General features: G+C 42.9%; 1 protein-coding gene across 4 annotated transcripts in view; it reads right to left on the reverse strand.

The window, feature by feature from the left end:
* Positions 1–308: 308 nt before the first annotated feature.
* c18h8orf34 (chromosome 18 C8orf34 homolog) overlaps positions 309–21,817 on the reverse strand; it is a 54,647-nt gene continuing 33,138 nt past the window's right edge. For 2 of the 4 annotated variants that reach the window (XM_070986066.1, XM_070986068.1), the window contains exons 8-16: positions 21,264–21,399; positions 18,466–18,513; positions 17,014–17,099; positions 16,823–16,896; positions 10,700–10,826; positions 6,391–6,881; positions 4,785–4,881; positions 1,669–1,707; positions 415–885 (exon numbers count right to left, since the gene is read on the reverse strand). In XM_070986066.1, coding sequence (XP_070842167.1) covers positions 878–885; positions 1,669–1,707; positions 4,785–4,881; positions 6,391–6,881; positions 10,700–10,826; positions 16,823–16,896; positions 17,014–17,099; positions 18,466–18,513; positions 21,264–21,399 — 1,106 coding nt within the window. In that variant the 3' untranslated portion in view covers positions 415–877. Of the gene's footprint in view, positions 886–1,668; positions 1,708–4,784; positions 4,882–6,390; positions 6,882–10,699; positions 10,827–16,822; positions 16,897–17,013; positions 17,100–18,465; positions 18,514–21,263; positions 21,400–21,817 lie in introns of all 4 variants that reach the window. The other 2 variants (XM_070986067.1, XM_070986069.1) reach the window with 2 other exon arrangements.

A 21,817-nucleotide genomic window follows, 5' to 3' on the forward strand; every position in this document is an offset into this window, starting at 1 on the left:
TGTGTGTGTGTGTGTGTGTGTGTGTCCATGCTCTGTGTGTGTGTGTGTGTGTGTGTGTGTGTGTGTGTGTGTGTGTGTGTGTGTGTGTGTGTGTGTGTGTGTGTGTGTGTGTCTCTAGAGTTGACGTCGCCTGTGTAACACTCAGACAACCACAGTTTAACCAACACGTGCCCAGGCAAACACACAGCAGCAATGTAGTCGTGGCCAGAACAGATTTCGGTGTCTCTGTCAGCACCACAGTACGTGTGCGACACAAAGTTGGATGGATCATGCATCTGGGAAAGGCTGGATCAAACAGAGACCATGTTATGGTGGCGAAAGAGTGTGTTTTAATGAGACACACTCTCAAGATGCCATTTGTGTGTAAGATCTAAATACAGCACATGACAAGGTGAGACACATCAAAAACAGAATGGGGACATGTGCACCAAATAATTTTAATGAATATAACAGCATTCCTTGTATTCCCTCCACATCCTGGGTGTTTGCTATTTGAAAACCACTACATCTTTTAACAGCCCATTTCAATAAATGCTTTCTTAACGTGGGTGTGCTGCCCTCACAATGTGAATATGCTCTAGGCCTAGAAAAAGAGTCCGTCAACAACAAAATGCATCTGTTTCTGGACTCCATATGAAGTTCAATAGCATGCTATAGAGCGAACAAAAATAAATGTTATATCCCATACTCTGAAGTAATATTTTCACTTTTTATCATACAGTTACAGTACAATGTCTACGAAATATCTGTGAAAAAGTATACAATCTTTTTTTTTCATTCATATGAATTAGAAAAATAATTGTCTCTGTACACTTATTCAAAATGTCCAGTGGTTTGCATAATAGTTTGATTGGATCAATGTCTCCGGTCTTCGTCACTATAGGCCTGTGAAAAATGAAAGACAAAAACATCAGTCTCCTAGAAACCAAAATCAGACACATTTAACCGCTAATAAGAGTAATAACTGAGTAATTACTATAAAACAGCCATTTAATATTTGACCATGTCATAGACAAACATGAGGTGGAAAATCCGGCGTGCCCGGTGGAGATTCCAACGACCATATTTCACAATGCGTTCTGGGAGAGCAGCGATTGGGGTGACTTAAACAGCGAGCTTTGAGTTTTGTAGCCATGGCAATGCTCTGGCCTCTCTGATAGCCAAGCAGCAGCAGCCTGCTCTCAGATCTCTGTCCAGACTGGCACCCTGACACTGGGAACTGTGGGCACCTCCAGAGCCACAAGAAGGAGAACCGCAGACGACCTCAAACCAGACAGACTTTCTCTTTCTCCCAAATGTTGACGCTGAGAGTTGACGCTGTCTGCTGCGTGTAAACTCAGAACCCAAGTGACTTAATGGAACTGGGCAACAGCGCTCCTGTCTCCACACATGGCCAGCCTCCACCAATCACATTTCAGAGCCACTGTGCCCTCCATTTAGCCTGTAACTGTAATTGAATGGACCATAAATGAAGGTGGAGGCTTCTACAGTTAGTCAGCCAATGGCAGTTATTTGGGTAACGTGTTGTGGCTCTGCAAATGAGGTCATTGACAGACACCGAGGCTCTCTAAACTTCAGGCTGTCGCTTACAATAGCAAAATGAATATAGCACATTCTGACATGAGTCTGTCTCTCTGAGCTTTAGGCTGTAACTGTTCACTTTCTCACCTGAAAACACAGATCTCTTATTGGCATCTCGTGCACCACCTGTGAAAAAAAAGAAAAAGAAAAAGAGAGGAAATGTGTCATGTAGGGCAGCATAGGAAGGAAAAGGCTGATATTTTGGGAAATACTCGTATTTGCTGTCTTGCTGAGAGTCTTTCCGTTAAATATGAAGCTACGGCTACAGCTTAGCTACGTTTAAAAACTTTTTTAAAAACTGATGGAACATCTAGCACTTTATATACTTCAGGTTTTGCATGGAAACAACAAAACAGAGCTAAAATATTAACTAGTGAGCTTTACAGGTGCTGGAAGGTGGATTTTGTCACCTTCGAAGAAAGAACCAGGCTAGTTGTTTCCCCCAGACTTTATAAGATAAGATAAGATAAGATAAGATAGGATAAGGCTATGCTAACATGTCGTAGCTTAATTTGTAACAGGCTGTATGTGAGTGATATCGATCTTGTCATATAAATGTCAGCAAGAAAGCAAATAAGATTTTGATCATATGGAGCTGAAGCTAATCCAAAACATTACCTTTTTCATAGTTTTTAAGAAATGTGACGGATGTAAATGCTCAGATGGTCAACATGTCCACCAGGCACAAACACAAACTATCTTTAAACACTGTAAATACAGCATCTTATAAGCAATCTTGACAGGTGTATAATGTAACACACTGATTTACCTCCACTGTTCACGTCTATGTTAGATTTATTAATGCGCTGAGTCGGACGGCCGCAGCGCTTAGGAGTGAGAAAAAGGACAGACTTCTTTCATCTCCATTGTGGTATGTGTGGTTGTCCCATTGTGGAAGTTTATAGAATAACAGGAAATAGCTATGGATTTTTTTCCCCTATTATTTAGCTCTCACCATACACTTGGCGCCAGCTCAGACACATCTGCTGTGATACGGGGAAGAGGTTGTCACTGAGTCATGGACACACATGTGGGCACAGGTACAGGGCCGGACCCAAACGTGGAAAAACGTGTCCATACTCACGTTCTAAATTTAGATTAGAGATTAATAGAGATTTGAGCTCATTGTTAATGTGTGCCTCTGTATGCAGATTATAATTTTTTTTTTTTTAATTTGTCCAATGGTATAAATGAAGTGTTCACTTGCCAGTATGTGATTCAAATGCACTATTTCAAAGGCCAAAAACTCACTCCTGAAAAGACTGAAAAAAATCAGATTAATGGGGAGAAAATGTTCTCTGAAAACAATTTGAATGTCTTACCCTGACTAATACAATCACTCACAGGTTTAATACACACAGCTACGCATGCACATATACACAAACCAGACTCCAGCGAACAACCCTGTGGGCCCTCTCTCACGCCAGAAAGTGCTTTGTCACGTCTTGTGGCTGTTGGGTCTCCTTTCCTCTGTCAGTCTCTCTGAGCCACCTCTAATTCAATGTGCAACTCATATCCTTTCTCAACATGCCGTTACCATTGCCAAGGCTTGGAGCAGGCCCCCAGGGGCTATTAGGAAAATTTATCCATTTATTTTGCAAGATACACATTTGGCACAACAACGAGCCTCTAGAGGAACTTCAGGAGGGTTATATTTCCATGTGACATCCATTTGCCTGCTTGATCTTTTGTTTGACTGGAATTCTTGTGTCATAACGTCAATGAAAGCTGTCTTTTTGAGTCCACACATGCACTTGATTTTCAGTTCGAGTAGCCGATGCTGACGCTTTGTTTACGGAGAAAACAGGGCTAAGTTAATTTGAGAACATTTCTGAATTCATGGCATATATAATTTTTTGACTCAATCATAAATTAACTTCAGAGCAGTGTTGCCTCACTAGTGGTGCGATCTAAATTTGGTAACAGCACTCTGTTGTTCTGCTAGTTCGGTTTGTCCATCCAATATGTTGGTCCAGAGAAAGATATCTTGGCAGCTTCAAGTCAAATTGCCATGAAATTTGTGTAACAAGGTCAAATTTTCTCCTTGAAAACCTCTCCGGTCCAAAAGGCATTGCAAAAACAAACGTCTAGATGTCAGTAGAGTTAAGAATGGACTCCCATTGTCCCAAGAAGATTAGTCATTATGCTTTTGGTCATTTTGTGACTTTTACTCGGCCATAATTTCTGTTTGTATTACCACTCAAACATTATGGTTAGACTGCCAGTGCTTGCACTGAGTGGGTTCATGTTCCTCAGAGGATGAAACTTTAGTATTGCGGACTGTCTTTGCACTTCTGAGCTTTCAATTTCACATCATCCCCTGACAAAAATATCATCATTGCAGACCATACCCCATAATAATCTAATAATTACACAGTAATTTAATAAAAAACAGTCCCAGGGCTGAAGAACCTATTGAATTTAATGAGCCAATGTTTTTTAGGGGTCCCATCAGAATATATTTCACACTTTATTTCTGAGCATCAGAGAAGTTTCACCATGTTCACCAGTGTTCCAGTGTTAAGAGAGCATAAATTTGACAGTTCGTTAGTGGACCTCAGTGAATTGAGAACTACAAGCCTCTGACAATCAAGCCTTATTGCCACATACATCCATGTGATTTATGGATCAGAACATTCAAGGAGGTCTGATCTAATTCTGTCATGTTCAAAGCCAGAGTAATGTACTGTACTGTATCCCAGCCAGACCACCACTATGACTGGATTTACGACTTTCAAGTAAGACCCGTTCATGTCTATCGACTGGATCTCGATAGAGATATATCTCTTATGTGATGCCAGGAAAGAAAATTTAACATGAAACCCCCCAGGATTTCACCCAACTGTGAAAATCTTCATGTGTCAGCTTTTGTTGCGCCAGCTCCAATTTTTTCTAATAGATCTAAAGCCACTTACTTACTCACTGCTGTAAAGTGACATTACAGTACTGAGATGAACATCACGTCTTCCGAAGAAAAAAAAACAGCAGGGAGGTAAAAACATTTGAAGGGTAATTTGTCAAATTTGTGAACTGTGGACTCAATGTAGAGGAAGTGCCTGCAACTGAACTGAACTGTGAACGTTTGATCTCTCTGAAGTAAAGACAACTTGAATGAGGCGATGATAAACAATCAGATCTAGGGTTTAAAAAAGAAGCAAGGAAGGAAGGAAGGAAAGAAAGAAAAAGCAAGGCAGGTTACTCACTCTTATCCTGCTCAGGAGGCTCCAGGATGTCACTGTCTGTGTCACTGGGAATATGCCAAGGCTGTCTGATGGCCTGTAACTGCTGGTAAAACTCATCCTGATGTGGAAAAATAGAGCAGAACAGAAATGATGGAAGACTTACTCTGTGAAGATAATGGACAGAAGGAAATAGAGATGGAAAACAAGGTCAGTATTTGAAGTTACCCATCTGTTCCTCTATATACATGCTGTACATGTCTTGTTCAAGGTCTTGTCGTGAATGAAGGCAAAACATAATGTACAGAAATATTTAGTCCGCCCAGCTGTGTCTCATTTAGCTGTTATAGATTTCAAACATCGAATCTAAACTAACTTCAGAATGTCCTCAAATTCAAACAGATTGTGGTTTTCTTCATCCTGTTTAAGGCTCTAATGGTATTACATTAAAAGAGGCAACGATGCCATGAAAAGGAACTATGGGTCAATAAAGCGACACACACACAAACACACCCATACCCACACACACGGAAGACACAGCTGTACTAAACAGGGTTGGGCAATATAACGGTATATAACGTGCAACGATACAAATGTGACCTCCAGTAGAGGTCAGGCAATGCCATTTCTGTGTCTCTGCTATATGTTCAAGGCAGGACGACCCCTTGCTACCTACAAAAGACTCTTATTTTTCATAATTGAAAAGATGGAGCCCCAATCCTTTTCATTCCTGTACACCCAGTGTCTAAAAAGGTTCCTCAGCTCTCTAAACTGGCCTTGTTTACAGGCTTTAGCCCTTCAGCATTGGACCAGGTGGCCTCAATAAAAGCAGACCGGGTGCACTAGTGTTTTGGATAATCTCTCTGGGTGTCAACCAGCATAATTGTCAAACAGAGGGACTGTAAAATTCCTGTCCACCATTAATAAAGCCTTCAAAAAGTCTCATATTTAACAGCGCCGCTGTTAAGTAAATCATGAAAGCAAAGTAAGAAAGTAATCCCATTGAAAGTTCTCCTTTCATGCCAGACTCATTTTTCCACAGTGAAATAACATACTACTGTTCGGACCTCCATGACTCTCCACTAAACCCCACACGAAGCGTACGTGTGTGTTCGTGAGGGCACGCACATGTGTGATATTGTGTGTTCTGGTGCTCTCAGTCATAACTGCGCTCATGTTGCACAGCCAGCTTTGCTTGGGCACCGAGCCTGATTGACACTCGGCACACAAGTTCACGCTCGCCATACTAAAACATTACAGCAACGTTGGAGTGATATTTAAGCCCATGACCCAAAGTTTATGACAGTTTTACTCTATATTTCACACACTGTGTCTATTCCATTGCTACAGTAGATAAATCGTACATGTCACGACTAGCTAAAATGTAATATGAAGAATTTTATGTCACACCACGGCTATGGCAGATTCAGTGCTGACACTTTCAGGCCAAAGGTAGATGAGAAAATCGATACCAGTCTTCATTTCTGCCCATTGAATATGAAGCTTTAGCCAGGAGACGGTTAGCTTAGCTTTGCATAACGACTGGAATCAGTGAAAAAGTGTCCAAAGATATTGCTTATACTGCCTCTGAACAGTGTTGTTGATGGCAGAGCTCAGTTTAGGGTCTTACCTCAGACAGATAGGCCCGTAGGCTGGCACCAAGGCTGTCAGTAGTGCTTAGTCCAGGAGGGGTGAGCAGCGGTCGGGGATGTGTGGGCTGACTTGTAGGTGTCACAGGGCGGCTCCGCGACCGCCTGAAGGTCACCTCTTTATGAGATCCAGGGTTAAAGGTGGAGCGTGTCAGTAAACTATTTGGGGTCAGGGGCCTGCTGGGCGTTCTGGGGGTTTGAGTCCTGCTCCCAGGGTTGCTGGGAGATTGAGTCCGACCCATGACCAGGGAGGTGGGCTTGGGGCTGAGCAAAGGGAGGCCCACACCACAGGGCTTACTCGAGAGGCCGCCAGCTGGAGACTGGGGTCTAGAGACCAGGCTGGTGAGGGGAAGTGTGTCGGGTAGTGTTCTGTGGCGCAGAGGGGTGTGGAGCAGACTACTGTGCGGATTATTGGAGCTGCGAGTGGTCATCTTCCCTACTTCTGCAAGCTTGGCCAGGTCCTTTTCAACCTCTGCAGGGAGAATGGGGGAGACAATCCAAGTCAACATCCACACGTGAAAGTCAACACATACAGTTAATGAAGGAGTTTGTCATGTTTCCTCATTTAATTTCTATTTTTTTCTATTTTTAAATGAGAATGTTTAAATAGTCTTTACATGAATACAACAACTGTAATACAGCAAGGCCTATAACACAAATCTGGACTAAGAGATTCCAGGATAAAATCTGATTTATTTTTTATTACATATTCAGAGGCTGCGCTATGAGGTTATGATGTCCTACAAGACTGATGATTCACGAACTTTACTGAGCATTAAAGTAGGCGAGACTGCTCAGTTTAATCCTTCTTCTGGGCAATGATGACAATATTTATAGACCCTGTAAATTGTGGTGAATCCAGCTTCCTCTGTCAGAAAAGGTTCCAAGTTGATATACAGTAAGCACAGCCTGGTAAAAATGTTCCCGTGCCTGACAAAAACACATTTGTTTGCCTCACTGGTAGTCTCAAAAACATCTCTGTTTGTGAAAGAAGTGACGCTGCCAACTTCTGCGATCAACATCTGGGTCACTTTTTCCGTGTTTCATGCTTTTGTTCAAGACCTTGGCAGTCGAGATTCAACAAACCAGTCTGGGAGTTATCATTTGAGAGGAATAATTTCAGGAATGACTCATCAGAAGCAAAGTATTTCTGGAAAACTGTATATGTGTGACGTTAAATAAATAACAAAGGGAAGCATGACAAGTATTTCACAAACCTTGACTTCCTTGTTTTTACGCAAATGATGCTTTTCTCCAATACAAACATTTTTTTTTCATGGAAAAATGTGAAGCATATGCCCCTACTCACTGACAAATATCCATTTAATATGCAAAGCCGAAAGCATCTGCAATACTACTCTAAACTCAGCTCTGGGACATTACTTAGCTGGTTCGAAATCTATTCCAGACTATTTTGTGTACAATCCTTCAGGGATCAGATACATTTAATTCTCTGACATGTATAATTAGACTGCTGTTTCTGTGCTTAATCAGCTCTGCTTGTACAGAGATCAACCTCTATGGTGAGATGCAATGCAGAGCACATACTGCTTAGTGTCCTGCATGTGCTCAATAACCTGCATGTGTACTGCATGACACTGCGTCTGTGTTGCTTTAACCTGAGTGTATTCCACACATGTTTCCTACATAACAAGGACGAAAACTAACGTCCTCACTCTGACTGAAAATTGCAAGATAATGAGCTTTGTGGGGTGTTCAGGACATATGACATCATGGCAATGACAGGACTGCAGTATGTAACATTACAAACTATGGAGAAGCTTTGTAATTTGGTTAATAATCTCCATGATGGTGACCATAAAACCTACGGGGGATAGCAGTGGAAATACTTACTAAAAAATTGGTGTTCCACATATCATGATTTCCAAGTTAAAGCCCTTAACCACCCACACCATGACTGGATGACTGGTGTTATCATTATATCGTAAACAGGATATGTTCATTAGTAATCAGTTCCCATAAAGCAGATATTTTCATCTCAAGTTATTTACCGGTATAATGATAAACACCACATGTTTTTGCTGTGAAAGGCTTTCTCCCTTCCGTAAATGGTCGCTCCGCTCATGATTTTATTGTAAACCAGTTGCTTCCCCTGACTTCCTGGCATTAATGAATTGCCTATCACAAGCAGCTTTATTCTGAAATTCTATGCGGTTGACCCTGTTTAACACAGAAATACTACAAGCCGTCTCACAGACACTGATACAAAATGACAGCTCATTGACATCAAAGAGGTAGCATCAAAATCCATATGGTATGAACCTTTGATAAGGTTTGATCCAGTCGTTCAGTAATAAGAACTGGAAAAAGAAAGACGGGGAGAAAATGAGACAGGGGAAGACAGAAGGAGGGAGACAAGAAGAAATAGAAACAGATCTAATCTATTAGAGTATTTGATCAAGCAGCATTTGCACGTGGTGAGAGAGTACAGGGCCACAGCACGCTATACAGCCATTCAGAGCTCATGCAAACTTTATTAGGTCCCTCCTCCGAAAATAAACTAAAGCGCTAATCACACTTCGCTTACAAGTCTGCATCTCATCTGCAGGCTTACAACAGTACAATATGCTGCCTGCCTGAAGAAATGAAAGTGCTAGCCATTTCTTGCGTAGATAAATCAAGTACAAACATGGGAAGAAGTTCACATTCCTAATATGGTGTAACTAAGACTGGGTATTGAACCTCAGGACTTTTGCTACAGACCAAAACTGGATCTGTAGCATCAAATAACAAAAAGTGAAAAAAAATTGAGAGTTGGCATCAAAAGCTTGGAAATATTCTCAGCCTTGTTTACTTACTCTGAGCAGATATTTCTGGCTCTAAAGTAAAAACCCCTTTGACCAGGTTTTATATTGAACACTGATATGCTGAGCAGTTTGGCATGTTTTCTAAAATGGAAAAAGCAAAACTAATGAATCATTTTTTTTTTTTTAAACCATGGCCACCCTGAGGTGCAACTGCTTTCAAACTGCAGTTAATGTCATCACTCATGAACGCATTCACTGATCAATAATTTATTTGTATATTATGAAACAAATTATCAATTTTGTCATAAAAGGCATCACAAGAAGCGATTTCCCAACCGCATAATTGGGGTAACAATGTAAGATGAAAAGTGAGGCTCTGGCGCTAAACATGGAACATATTAGCAGCTAATAAAGGCTTGAAAGATGAATTAGTTTGCTGAACAGCTTCACTGAGCCGCTTGGTGGGAGCCCTTGGCCTGAATATTCAGTAACTCAGGGTAACACAACTAGAAATGAATGCCATCTGAAGACCTCTGAGGCAAAACTGAGTGTACTGCTAACACAAATAGTCCTCTGATAGTGCCTCCTAAGCACCAGCATGTTGTTTTGTTCTGTAGGCACTGAGGGAACCAGAGCTTTCAATGTGCAGATGAGCATCTGGGACCACTGTTGGGTGACAGTAATAGCTTCACTAAGTAGGACCAATATGCCTCATATAAGTCTGGTATGTGAAGGCGCATATGAGGTCTTTACACACAGTGACGCTGTCAAACAGAGTGGGAGGACAAGCACAAACAAACAAATGGGTGACACATGACGGTAAATGGCGACATTCCCTTTGGCCTCCACTACAGGCTTTCATCTGATTCATAAAGTGGATGCACGCTTGATCATCGTGACAACAAAAGCAGCCTCTGAGTCACTCGGACGTCACATGTATCAAAGACGAGGCTTGAACTACATTAGGAATAAACGATTTCCAAATCAACACACAGATTCCATTTTGTCACACAGAATCTGTCTCCAGCACAGTGACCCGGCAGCGCTGGGAGTTATTGATTGAAGCTGTCAAAGCTGGAGCTGAGACGAATTCCTGCCATGTGGAAATGACTTTAATTAGTTTTTCTATTTAGTCTTGACACATTTTAGCAGAAAGATCAGGTTTTAATTAAGCAAGAAAATCCGTTGGCCAAAAGCAGTGCATTCTTTGGCCGGACCCTGCCCCTCCCACTCCTCATAAGTGCTCTCTAAACCCCTTTCTATTTCATAAGTCCCCTCATAAGAACTTCATAAGTTCTGAAGTGTGTGTGTGTGTGTGTGTGTGTGTGTGTGTGTGTGTGTGTGTGTGTGTGAATGTTTGCACAGCATAGACTGCGTCTTGTATTCCAAAGAAACTATTTGATCTGACTTACGCTTACTTACCCTTCTATTCATCATTAAAGCCGCTCGTAAATACACAGACAAACTCATATATGCACAAAGGCACAGCGCACATACATGCACACCACACAGAAGTGCCTACCAGCAAGCTGTTTGCCCATGTTCTCCAGCTCTTTAGAAAAGAGGGAGTCACCCAGTAGCAGGCCCGTCTGCCCGACAGAGCTCCCACCTCTCACAGCCTTCAGATCAGTCTCCCAGACAGCCTGACGCTAGTTAGCGAGGAGAACAGAAAAGAGAGAGAGTCACATTAGACGAGAGACCCTTCAATTAACTCTTTATATAATTTTCAGCTATTGCTGGAAATATCCGAGCCATATCTGCTGGAAAAAAGGGGCAATTATTATTTTATGGGCTTTAGAAAAACACAAGAAACCACAGCAAGTGTAGATGAAAGCTTGGAGTGTGCAGCGAACTCTGTTTAGCGAATGCGGGACGATAGACTGTCAGTAGTGGTTCAGGACATTTTTGTATAACTATCAGTAAATCTATAGGAGCTTGTGTGCACACTAGTCTGTTGGCAAATAGCCTGACAGCAGCAAACTTACACCAGCAGTTAAAGAACAATAAATCAGCCATTTTGGATAGTTCAAGAGCACACAATGTTGATATTATACAAAAATAAAGATGATCATATTCTGAAGCATATGAAAGGAAATGAATACTAAAAAGGCAGATTGGATCACTTATAGGGGCCGCTTTGGCCTATTTCGCTTCTACCTCCTCCTGGCCAAGTGTATGATTTGGAAAGAGACCTGTTAGGCAGACTCTGGTTGCCAAGTCCTGCAATGGCAGCATGCCTAATCCTCCGATTTATTCCTTTGATGGGACACAAGTGGCCAGATGATCTGTTAAGCCAGTGGACCAAGTGCACATGAGCTCCGAGCACAGGTGAGAAATAAAATCTGTCAGCCATAATTCCACCTCCTGTAAGTTTGGTTTATACTAGATAAGTTATGATACCTCCGATGCCAGCGCTTACATCATCTGATGTGCTAAGCACTTAATGAGAGACAGAGTTGACTTGACAAAGTGCTGACACAGAGTAAGGCCCTGGGAGATGTGGTGATATACATACGGTGCAGTCTTCCAGCAACACTTAAAGGCAAACCTGGGATATAACAGGCGGCTCGTTTTATGATTCTCAGGATTCAAAGTGGTCTTAAAAGTCTGCCTCCAAAGAAGAGGTAGGGTAAAAAACAAGTTAAGCTGCTATCCCCTGATAAATGACAGAACAGGATTCCCAGGGTCTATGGCATTGATCTTGGTGCCTGTCAGATACATGAGGCCCGCTGTGGCAGGAGGACCACAACACCGCAAGCCAATCCTTAATTACAGCCTTCATAAAGCAGAAAGGCGGGTTGAACATTACAACTGAATCCCCTCCCCAACTTTATTTCTCTCTCTTTGGTGGTATCCCCCCAAATCCAACAGAATGACATCATCTTGTCCTTCTCCCTCTCTGGGTCTTCTTAGCTCTGGCAAACAAGGCCACCAACAGATTCCTAGTTTAAATTTCCCAAATGCATTTTCATATTCTTTATTATACTGTCACTACATTATAAGGTGTGAAAGTTTCACCTTCAGAGGTCCACGGGGCAAAAGAAAGCCCCGCCTTGCTTCACAAGAAGTTGATATATGGAGATTTTATCTTTATCAGCACTGTGCACATCTTAACATTTGCATTGCTCCTGACCTCGAGCTCCTCTGTCCACTAAAGGAAAGACTATAGTGTAATAAAGAACATATATCCTGGAGTCTGCAGACCGGAGGCTGAGGCTGGTGGAGCTGTGCAGTCCCATGGCTGTGCAAACAAACAGGATACACCGAGTCTGCAAGCAATTCAACTCTCCAGATAACATCAATAAATAAACAGACGTTACAATCAAAATATGACTGTTGTTTCGTAAGGTTTGGTGAAGGCATACGTATTCACAAAGTCACCTGGAAGAAGTCAGCATGTACAGTGTAGCACAACAGCACATATTAAAAAATCATGTAGCAAACAGCAAGGCTCCACAGGGCAGATGCAAAAACTAAACAAAAAATGGTCTTGATTATACACTAAAGCGGCATAATGAAGTGATGAAAAGTGATTTCCTTTCACCGCAGTCTAAAGCAGCTATTGTCCTTATCAGCAACAATGTATGACATGAGCGCACATGAGTCAAAGTCTCCCTTTGTTTGGATGCTGAGATCGGATGCTTTAATCTGCGCAGACAAAGAGATGAGAAGCAATGCCTTTTCATCTCCAAGCTAAAGAGCAGCTAGGATTTTGCAATGACTTATGAGTATATTAATGTCAGTGGTGCAAAACCCAAGTTGTATAATCTCCCTCCCAGTATGACAAAACTAAAAGTCCTCAAACAGAACAAGGAAAAACCCTCTGGTGATGCCTCTGCCCGACGAACAAACAAGGGTCTCGGCTCTCGCCAAATTGATTCCATGTTGGGAGCAAACAAGACAGAAAGAGAGAGGATGGAAGTCTAGAGTTAAATATTTTATAGCCTGCATGTGTGCAGCTACATACGTGTGTGGTCAGCAGTAATAATCACCACAATCTGGGGCTCGGTCCAACATTGCCCTCTGCGCAACAAGAACTGTGTGCATGCAGTCACAGACCTCAAACATGGTGGGGCTGGGTTGGAGGTTTGAGCCTACTGCTGGCTCCGCAAAGCCCCACTGGTGGAGTCGCTTGTTGTGGTCAGGCAGAGCAGCATAAGGACTAACACACACACAAACCCGAACATGTGTACAACACAGAGACACACAGGTGAGCATCACTTTTTAGGCCTTTAATTGATAAATTGGGGCTACTTGTTCTATTGTGTGCTAAGAGCTTGGGGGTGATAAGCTTACTGTAAGCCAGCAGCCATCTCACCAATCACGCTCACTCCTTAAAAGCTTTTCCTTTTTGAGTGTGACTCATCCAACACCGAAGCACCTCCTCCAGCAAAGAGGGAGATTGAAACAGAATGAGACTCATAAATGGAACTTCACTTTTAGGAAGGATGACTGGATGGCTGCCACCTGAGCTCTGCAAAGCCAGACTATATCTCACAAGCTCAGCTTACGCTCCCCGATGGAAATCTCAAAAACCATCCAAAATGTGCAAATCAGAAACAAAGACCAATGGCGAGAGCCTCTCGTATCGAATCCGGTGAAGGATGAGTTGACGTCTGAGTGAAGAAAGGAAGATGCTGGCAGATATTCGGCATAAGGAGTTGATCTGCACAGAGATAGAGAACGCTGCATTTTGTAGCAATGAGATGTTTTAATTCTATCCAACAAAAAAGTTTTGGATTTTACTGATCACCAGCCCTTCAAAACATACTGGTTAAAACAGAAGCACATACAAATAAAACAAAATCAAATCCTCCACTAAACTTAACAGCAAGAAAAAAAAGAAACTACATGTTTTCCAAATAACTAATTTAGCTGGTGTAGCCCCTTCTGCAGTAGCTTGCATAGCCATGGGAGGCTACGGGATACGAGGAGTAACACTCAGCTTTTAATGAGTTCCTGTTGTTCTGGCTCACAGCAGAATCACCTAATGGATTTTATGGACTGTATACAGGGCTCACCGGCCCAACCGCTGAGTTAGCACAGCCAAAAGCAAACAGGATATTGACAATAACACAGTTAAGACTTTTATTCAAGCTTTGAGTTGTATGGCCTACTGTCTATTTTGAAGTCATAGAAGAAGAGCCAACAGAGAAAATTAAGTGATGTGTCTGTGGCAGTGAAAACCAGTGAGGGGCAAATGATAGAATACTTTACAGGAAATCATAATGTTCACAAAAAGGCATAATCTATCTATCTATCTATCTATCTATCTATCTATCTATCTATCTATCTATCTATCTATCTATCTATCTATCTATCTATCTATCTATCTATCTATCTATCTATCTATCAGCTCCGATATTCAATTTGTTTTTGCATTCATGATACAGGCATCCATAACATCTGCATGAGAGATCAGAGACCAGCAGGCTGAAAATAATGTAAATGCTTTCCACAACACACAGCTCACTTGAACAATAACTTAGAGAACAGCACGAAGACAACAGATAACAGGAAAACCATGAATATAGGAAATCTGGAAATCTTTAACAAACCATTGGAGGAATAAATTTGCATTAGAGATATGCCCCTAAAATCCCAGATTTGCTCAGAGGATAACCATGCTCGCATGGCTGTGGAGGTGTGGGGAGCAGACTGGTGCCAAATAGAAAAAGTCATACAGTGTATCGGCTGAAATTCTGCCAAAATTTCCTCTGGAAACAGAAATAAGTCATAACAATGGCTCTGCATTGTACTGTACATATGGCATTGCATCACGCTAATTATCTCATTTCTGCAAATGAACAGTTTCCCCTGGCAGATTTTACGATGGCAACACCCATACAGTACAAAATTTGATTAAAATATATCATTTAACACTTGCAAAGGAAACTATAGAAGAACTGCTTGGGGAATTTGCTCTGGCGATTGCTTTCGGAAAGTATTTGCCTTTATGGGGCAATTATCACCTAAAGGAGCTGGCAGAGGCAGGGGGCCTGTCGGACTAATAATGATAACCATTAACAGTGTTTACTTTCCAACATCACCAACCTTTTACTGGCCAAACCAGGGCAATGTACAATGCAAGGCATACTTGATTTAACGACTGCCATGCATGTTGAAATGTGCTAATGATTAAATACGACGTCAGAATTTAGAACCTAGAAAATGTTGCATGGATCCTTTCTTTAACACGAGCATGAAGAAACTCAAGCAATAACAGCGAAATGCAAAGGACACCGGTACCTAAGCAAGTGAATAATAAGCTAATTAAAAAAAGAAAGACGCACAATCAGCTACAGAAAGTCATTTCTCATACTGTATGACTTCAACCGGAGCTTTTTTTTTCTAAATAAGCTCATAAAAGCATTACTTTTTTTTTCCATACCGTTCAGTGATTGTGGCCAACGAGCCCCTGAAAGACCAGTTAAACTAACAAGCTATTACAAATTGCATTTGCCTTTCAAAGACAGCCAAACATAAGCAATTAAACACAAAACAACCGCATTAGCTACAGGAGATGACAGGAGACGTTTGCACTTGTGGTTTCCATATGGGACACATTAGTACCTTGTGCTTAAGTGTGCCAGACAGGGCTTAACCTATGGAGATGTAGCGTAAGGCGAGAGATGGCGTGTTTAGTCCCCTGGTATGAGCAGCTGCAAAATAAAGGTGAACCCTGTCCGTGGCAGACGGGACATCAGATTTAGCTGGAAGCTAAATTAATCATCTTAAATCCCAGAGTTAGACGCTATGCAGTCATTAAAGTGATGCTATCCATCATCTGGTCAAGCCTTAGCTTTTCACTTGGAACGTCTGAATAAAAGACTGACAGTTTGATGGTCTACACTTCACACTTTCTCCAATATCTGGATAGCAGCTAGTGTACTGCATTTGGCCTAATCCATCAGACTTCCGACTACAGGCTTTGATTTGACAGGGCCTTCAGTCTCTAAAAGTCTGCTCCCAGTTAGTCTGGAGCCTCTCTGCATCTGCTCTGCACACGGAGCAACGCCTTGGCTCCAAACCCCTTTCTTTCTTTAGAAAACACTGTAAAAGACCTTGTCTAACACTTAGATCAGGCAATTATATATATTAAAAAAAAAGGTATTGGCTTTTTTTTGGAGGGTAATTATATAAAGGTACCGGCGTCGTAGCTGACCGCTTTATTAACAGCATGTGAGTGTCTGCCTGTGTCTGAGTCTGGTGTGTACCACATTAGGCCTCTATAGCTTTGTTCCCCCCCGAAGCATGTGAAGTTATCACGCAAGGCTCCCATTGAACACAACTGCATGCGCTCCTATAACCCATAAATATTTAGGTCTATTGTATAAAACTTCTAAATTGGCCTCAATTGTTGTTGTGTCACAGGATATTCTTTTCATTTATACCTTTCAGAGCTCGCACAAGTGCCCTGAGAGGTAAGCAAAGCGATACAGAGAGATTTCTCATTGGGGTATCACTTATTCAGCGCTATCAACTGTTGTGTAAGCTTGGGCCCCGTCCTATTAGCAGGAGGCTTGCGGTGATTTTTTCGCTCTCTCTCAGGACAATAGGAGCCGAGCAGGAGAGAGCGACATGGTAATTGATGGCTGTAAAATGATCTTAATTGTTTGGCGATGGATGTAGGGAGGACACTTACAGAGGCTGACACTTGAGACAAGGCCTCGCATTCCTGCAACCGTCCCGCCACCGTGTCCACCCCGGGCAATGGAGCTGCTCCAGACGACACACACAAACAAGACGAAGAGAAAGACAGAGCAGAGCGCGAGATGACGAAAATATATGGAAATAAACACATGCTTTGAATTTGAGCTTTGTTGTGCGACTCACAGGAGATGTCAGGTACGGCTTGTTCAGATATGTGAGGCCTGTGCTCCTCTTCTGATCTGGTGTCTGATAGACTGTCCCCCTGCAACCTAGAAACAACACGTAACACATATAACACGACTGTACACACTGGCAGCGGAGTGTGCTTAAATAATCTCTGAAATCTGCATTTTTCCATGTTTGGGAACTGAATGCCAGATGACGAAAAGACAAGCGAGTCTCTATCAGTCCGAGGTGATGAGACAAAGAGGAAGTGTTCATTGGGTTTGTGATCTCTTCTTCTGCAAAATCTGGGAAGGTACCAACAAAGTGAGAACATGGGGGGTCAGATTTGGGGCACAAATCATACCAGATCATCCCAGCTTTTCATCCCGCTGAAAAAAATCTGAAATAGTCCTTATGAAATTGAAGTGAAATCACCAAAAAAAAAAAAAAAACTGGCACGCACTGCTTCCCCTTAAATCATCCAGTTCTCTATCATAATGTGTTCCAAACCCCCATGGCTTTTTTTTTATCAAAGATATATGTTTGGACTGAAATGGAAGCGGGTCTGAGAGGTCTGGCTGTCTCCTTAAGGTAGTAGAAGGGAAGTATACTGTGGGTGAAAGGCAAACAGCGCTGAAATGCCTTTTCAGTGGGAAGATAAACATGTAACACGTGGCTTCTCGCTGCATTTACATTATTCTGCGAGCTAATTCACTCACTCCCACATCAGCGCGGAATTAAACACAGCGTTTATTTTTCTGCAGCATATTTTTAACGACTGTAAATCATACCGCATATTAACCGTAATTACGCACTACTTTAGCGCAAAATGCTTTCGCTGCATGCTATTTCCATGTCATCGGTGCGAGCCTAAGCTGAAGACAAAGGAAAGCAATCCACGCGCTTTTATGGAGCGGCTGCATTCCCATTTCTACCTCTACGACGAGGGTAAAAGCAGATCACAGCTTTTTAAAGTGTATTCTGTTTCTTTCCTTCTTTATATATCCTTCTCCTTGTCTTTGCCTCTCTTTAGTGGTCTTTATAAGGCCATTAAAAAGTACCCAAGATGACTATCACAAGGCCTTCTCACTCTCTGAACAAAAGCGACTCATAGCCGCAAGGCCTGACTACCATTCCCTCAGTACATTCCTGATATGAAAACAATTAATTTAATGAGAACTACAAGCCCAAATGAGGTTTGTGGAGATCTATCCATTTCCTTGGACCGCACCGCCAACTCCTCCGGACTGTGCCCAAGTTCTGGGATGCGTTTGCACACAGGAGGTTTTGTGGCAGGAGCGCAAAGCCATTAAAAGAACTGATCGGGTGGATGAAGGAGGTGGATGAAATGCTGGTGAGACCACAGCTATAGCCCGAGAGACAGAGACATGCCCACAACACACAGGCCACACGGCACTTTACACTTCAACCAACCAGTGGAGAGCCAGAGGAAGCGGCGTGTTTCCTGACCTGCCACTGCTGGTTAGGAGCCACACAGGCTGACTGGACTGTTTGGTGCTGCGGACAGAGGGAAAGGAAAAGGACAATGGCCGAGGAAGGTGTCTAAATGCTGGGAAACATTTCAGTTTGAGGTCAGCCAGTTCAAATGGAAAAGTGATACTGCCGTGCAAGGCTTACTCATCATGAACTCAATTATGAAATAAAGATAATATGCACATACTGAAACCTACAGCATAAACATCTCAGACAATATACAGAAATTAATCCTGACCTGAGTCTAAAATGGAAAACAGTATTTTCTTTAATAAAAAAGTGCTTTTGTCTGTATGATGTTATTGTGTTGTTGACTTCTACAGCAATTCATTTACATCTCATGCACTATTACAGGCGGATCTTGAACACAGTACCACACAGGAGCTGTCGGAAATTAATAAACGCTCGCTGGGGAGGAACCGAGTTGTCGCCTTCACGCTGTGGGTGTGAAAGTAAGCGTCACCTCTTGTCGGCTTTGGGCGGCGCATCATAAAGCCAAGCGGTTCGGGCTCGTTTGGCCGCTCAGACAACGAAAGGGACTGAAAACAGTGTAAATGCTTTTGAAGTGTAATGCACAGGATACTGGACCTCAGTGACCCATCGGAGTTTGCATGCAGAAAAACAGGGAGCCTGAGGGGTGACGGGTATGTGAGGAATGCTTGTGGGTCAGTGTTCACAGTTCCATACAGGACCAAGCAACCCTCCACTATCTTTGCAGGAGTCATATAACATCAGAAAGAATCCACCCAATATTCTCAGGCCTTAACTTTACACTAACTGTAAAAAAATAACTTTAAAACTTCAGTCTGAGCACAAGGTCACATCTGTACAGTAGTACTGTCTGCAGGTGTGAAACACGGGGGCACCAACTGTGCCACATATGTTAGTGCTCTGAGGAGCCAGTTTAAAGGTTGGCTTCATACTGAGCCTCGTTTGAAAGGTGTTTCTGGCAATCCCATCAAGACAGAGTGCTCATGCAAACAGCATAAAGTCTCTGTTAGGATTATCCTTCTCCAACTGCGCCCTGACCTCTGCCTCCACTATCTCCTCCTCACACAGGCAGTCTGTGCGAATGCGTGCAAGGACATGCACGCACATGTTTTATGAGTGGATTCATGAATATCTGTGTGTGTGCACGCATGAACTCCTGCACAACTCCTGATTTCAGAATGACGTGTCTCCAGAATAGTACAAAAGGCATACCGTGCGTGCAACACTTTTCCAGCTTAGTGATCTGTTTATGGCCCTTACACTCACCAAAAATGACTATGAACGACCACGACTCCTTCGCCAGTAGGGTTTTGTGGTCAGGTTATAGAAGACGAGGCAAGAATTTGGACTGAACCAGAAGGAGAGAAGAAGACAGAGAAGGAGAACAGATGTCTGACATTTCAGTCAGGAAAAAAAACTCAGCGAACGAGACAAAAAACAACTCCAGATACAGATGCTGTTTTTGCTCGGCCACTGATCTGACCCGGGGACTCGATGAAGGGCCAAAGGTATAAACTTATTGCGTAAAAACATCCAGTCGATAAACTGCCAACAAAAAAATCCACTGATACCATTCATGCTCCTGCAGAACCTCTGACAACATCCCACATCATGTGCGTGGAGCGAAACTGATAAGCACCGTGAATGAAAGAAGAGTAGGAAACAAACAAATGCCAAACCCCAAACAGAGGAGGCTGTGTAGGCAGATGTGTGCCTGGCGTCTCATCGAACAGATACCAGTTTATCTTTGACTGGCATCAAGGAAGAGTCCTGCCCACACCTGCCTGTGGTATCACACCCAACACTCAGAAATCTGAGCTCTGGACTGATGCTGTGGATCAGGGGGAACAGGAAATGTGTCGGAAGAGAAAAACTGTGATAAAAGAGAAAGGGTGATAATGGAGATGATTATCAGTGCTCGGGCTGATTTGTGAAAACAAGGCAAGGGACAGGAATGCACTTCAGATATGATATTATTCTCTGCTTTGAATAGTGAGGCATGCTGCCTCTGATACAGATGCAGAGTGAGTGGGTGGGGGAGTGGAGGAGAGGGCACAAGGAGGAGTCAGGTTTGGATGCTGGAAAGAAACAAATCGATTACAGTAACTGCCGCAACTTTACTGTAGCTAAAATGTGTTTGAATTCATAGAAATCTTTGATCAGTAGCTTGAATTTTGGGAGATACACGTGCATACTTTTGCCCTCTTGTTGAGAGTTAGACGAGAAGATTGATACCACTCTCATGTTTGTTCATTATGAAGCTACAGCCAGCAGGCGGTTAGCTTAGCTTAGCACGAAGACTGCAAACAGTTAGCGCGGCTCTGTCCAAAAATGACAGAATTTGCCTAAAAGCCATCTTCTTAGTTTAATCCGTTCAAAATCTGGTGTGTAGAAACAAGTTTTACAGAAGTTGTGTGCTGGACTATTTCTCGGCCTGGCACAGTGACCTCTTGATGTCTGTGCTGGAGGCCCGATGATGACAGGGCTTAAGGAAGCCACTGCTCTCGGTCCAGAAATAATAGAGCACATAAGTTCCAATAAAACCACAACTTGTTGTTTTTACACCTGTTTCCAGTCTTTATGCCAAGATCAGCCCACCGGCTGCTGGCTGTAGTCGTATATCTACTGGACAGACGGATGAGAATTGAACGCAAATAAGAGACTTTCCCCAAATGTCTAACTATTCTTTTAAAGCCCTGTAGGAGCAGACTGACGCTACAGAGCTGTGCTCTGTAAATGAACACAAACTCTCCAGACACCAGATAAGAGAAGGAAAGAATTACCTGGCACACCTAGAGCAGATGTTGAGTGTGACCTTGGCCTGTGGTTCAGGCTGATAGGAGCTGCGTCCCTGGCTGAACTTACTGCCGGATGGAGCCAAGCCCGTCACGCCCTCCATCCGCAGGTCATCAAGGTCCTCTGAGGAGGAGGGGGGCGAAGAGACACGAGGAGAGACAGAGGAAGGAGACGGAAAGCAAGGACAAGGGAGAGAAAAGAAGCAAGAGAAAAGACAGTCATTAATCATACTTTGGTCTCTCGCTTGTCAATATGATGCCCAGTGATGACAGTCTGCTAAGAGCCAAAGGAGCAAGCGAGCACATCACAGTAAATAAGCACTTTCAGCGCAGCCACGCCGCTGCGCTCGCTGCCTCACTGACACGCACTGTGCACACAAACATCCGTGAAAACACACACATTCAGAGGGGGAAAAGAAACAGCTTGCATCCTCAAGTCTTTGTTACAGCGAAGACGCGGACGAGTCGATGACAGTGCCGCATCGTGGCAGCGCAGAAACAGGAAGGGCGCGTTAACAAGCTGTCGAGGGCGGGGACAAAGA

This window comes from Chaetodon trifascialis, chromosome 18 (assembly GCF_039877785.1).
Source record: "Chaetodon trifascialis isolate fChaTrf1 chromosome 18, fChaTrf1.hap1, whole genome shotgun sequence".
NCBI lineage: Eukaryota > Metazoa > Chordata > Actinopteri > Chaetodontiformes > Chaetodontidae > Chaetodon > Chaetodon trifascialis.